Source organism: Eschscholzia californica, unplaced genomic scaffold (genome assembly GCF_041429995.1).
Source record: "Eschscholzia californica isolate CP2 unplaced genomic scaffold, dmEscCali1.0.p SCAF_4, whole genome shotgun sequence".
NCBI lineage: Eukaryota > Viridiplantae > Streptophyta > Magnoliopsida > Ranunculales > Papaveraceae > Eschscholzia > Eschscholzia californica.
The window spans coordinates 32,040,115-32,043,106 of NW_028238461.1; the positions used below are offsets into that span (position 1 = coordinate 32,040,115).

Sequence of the window (2,992 nt, forward strand, 5' to 3'; positions counted from 1 at the left end):
ACAAAGAATATGTGAGTTATTATAGATTAGAAACTTGATGGAAGAACTAGATTTTAAATCCAAACAAGCTATGGAACTATATTGTGATAGTAAAGATGCAATTGATATTGCAAATAACTTGGTGCAACATGAAAGGACCAAACATGTTGAGGTAGATCGACACTTCACAAAAGAGAAACTTCATGCAAATATTATTAAGGTGTCGTTTTTTCGATTTGAAGATCAATTAGCAGATATCCAGAAGTTTCATGTTGTAAAACAAACCCCAATAGCAGATGCAGTGGTAGGGGAAGTTTCATGTTGTATAGGTATGCCAGAAGTTGTGTCATTTATTCGCAGGGGTCGCATAGGTGTATTTTGTAGAAAACTAGATGAGCATTCATTCTACACATGACAATTTGAGTGTTAGTCGGATAGAGAAAATTTTTAGTATACAATAGACATGTATCGACTCAAACTATGCAGTAGTTAATAAGAGGACAAGATAGTGTCTAACATTATTAGGTATCAGCAATGGTTTTCCTCTGTTTTGTCGTGTTATCCTTTCCCTTTCCCACAACAGGCGTTGTCCTGTACTGCATTGCTAGTTTGTAACAATGAATAAATGAAGTTCGGGATGTAGTATGGGAAAGATCTGTAATTTAAGGTAGTATATAGTGGAGGCGATGCAGTACGTGTTTATTTTGTAACAATCAATTTGTCAGTGACAACCTATGTACAATATAATATATATATATATATATATATATATAACAACCTATGTGAAATATAATATATATATATATACATATTTATATATATATATATATATATATATATATATATATGTGTGTGTGTGTGTGCGCGCGTGTGTATGAGCATTTTCATAGTTATGTTCCCAAGTTTAGGGGTGTAAAAAGGAAGGTGTATTATAAGGGAGATGTTGTAAAACATTGTCGACTTCATAAGTAATTTTTTTTTTGTTAATTCAATTGAGTAATTTGCCAAAGAATAATCATAAATGAGATTAACAAACTCACTTGTGATTCAGTGCCTTTACTGTCATGGTTAGAGGTGTCGTTAAGTTGATTATGTGGTGTCACAGTGATGTGAATGTAATTACTCAAAAATCCCACATTCCAAAGGCTCTTAAACTGAAGTTTTGGTATAGTTCAGACGAATCCAAACCCACATCCATCTCTATTTCTAAGCAATCAACAAAAAATGTGCAATATGAGCGTAAACTGATTCCCCAAATCAAACATAAGGGACTCAGAAAATCTGGCGAACCCGGCTATATCAATGTTATCGTTAGAATTTCATATGTGAAACTAGAAAAAATTTCTTACACTGCTTGCCCATGAATGGTTGGGTCTCATAAATGCAACAAAAAAGTAACAAAGAATGAGGAGGGGCATTGGTGGTGTGGAAGGTGTGATCAATCAGTTCCTGATGGTGAAATCATGTACATTTTGCTATTACAACTTCAAGATTGTACAGGTACTACATACATGATTGCATTCCAAGAGGTGTTTGAAGAAATAATGACCATTTCAGCCAAAGATTTTACAATTTTGGAAGAAGACGAAAGAAAAATTCTCAGACACTATAAGGATGGTAAACTTCAAAGTCAGAAAAGATTTTCATATTCAAGACATCAGTAGAATATTCTTTTTAGTTATCATATATAAATAAAACAACTAATATGCATTACGGGAAAGTCAGTTACAATGTAACATTTACATAGGATATGCTGATACACCTTTACGGGAAATGAAAATGCATTTTCAAAGACACTATATACTATAATACGATAAATCAATAACTTGTTTTAAAGTATCCATATTTTAAATAGGTTTCCTATTCTCCGATATTAGTAACTCAATCCAAATCGAACTAGGATTCAGATGAGAAGTCCACTACCTCCGCCTTAACGACAATTAATTTCACCACACGCTTATTATTGAAATTTCTTTTTTTACTATTAACTTGAATGAGTACAACTTGAAGTTCACCATCCTTATAGTGTATGAGAATTTTTCTTTCGCCTTCTTTCAAAATTGTCAAATCTTTGGCTGAAATGCCCATTATTGCTTCAGCAACCTCTTGGAATGCAGTCACGTATGTACTACATGTATGATCTTGAGGTTGTAATTGCAGAATGTACCTGATTTCACCATTAGGAATGGATTGTTCACACCTTCTACACCACCAATGCCCCTCCTCATTCTTTGTTACCTTTTTATTGCATTTACGAGGCCCAACCATTAATGGCAAGATGTGTAAGAAAAGTTTTCTGATTTCACATATGAAATTCTAGCGATAACATTGATATAGCCGGGTTCGCCAGATTTCCTGAGTCCCTCATCTTTGATTTGGGATATTAGTTTACGCTCATATTGCACATTTGTTGTTGATTGCTTAGAAATAGAGATGGATGTGGTTTGGGTTCAGCTGAACTATACCACAACTTCAGTTTAAGAACCTCTTGAATGTCCGGATTTATGAGTAATTGCGTTGACATCACTGTGTACACTAATTTTCCCTTGATTTCAATATTTCTTCCAGATTTTACAGCGATGACAACAATAGAAGCAGAGTCAAACGGTTCCGAAACTTTGTCACCCTCAACATTGCAAAACTTTTCCCTCATTATCAAATCTATTGTGTAAACAAACATATCTTTGAACTATGGATTTCTTTCATTGTCTCGGTTCCATCTTTTTCACCAGAGGTGTGGTTGAATTTATAGACATCATCAGACCAATTACATCCACTAATGAGTATTTTTTCATGTTTCCAATTTCATTTATTGGTTGAAAGTGAAATTGATGTGCATGTATTGTGTTATCATCTCCCGCGCAACGTTCAATTTTGGAAGATTTGTCTAGATAAATCTCATACTCATTTCTTAGATGGTTGAACATTTTAAATGCATGTTTTACATGCCATTAGAAATCAAGTACACTTGTTTCCCTTCAACGTAATCATAGAGTTGGTCGGATACCGCGTT

At 33.9% G+C, this 2,992-nt stretch overlaps 1 protein-coding gene across 1 annotated transcript; it reads right to left on the reverse strand.

Annotated features, from left to right (window-relative positions):
• Window positions 1-1,875: 1,875 nt before the first annotated feature.
• LOC147544153 (replication protein A 70 kDa DNA-binding subunit E-like) lies at window positions 1,876-2,632 on the reverse strand. Its single transcript, XM_086635641.1, has 2 exons — window positions 2,385-2,632; window positions 1,876-2,275 (listed from the first exon to the last, which is right to left on the reverse strand). Exons 1-2 carry the CDS (start codon window positions 2,630-2,632, stop codon window positions 1,876-1,878), a joined length of 648 nt encoding a protein of 215 aa, XP_086491767.1.
• Window positions 2,633-2,992: the final 360 nt, after the last annotated feature.

Excerpts from the sequence above, each read along its gene's own strand:
- LOC147544153 (XM_086635641.1), bottom strand. The coding sequence starts at position 2,632 with ATGAGGGAAAAGTTTTGCAATGTTGAGGGTGACAAAGTTTCGGAACCG. Across the intron at positions 2,276-2,384 it reads CTAAGCAATCAACAACAAAT|AAAACTTTTCTTACACATCT; the intron begins GTGCAATATGAG and ends ATGTGAAATCAG.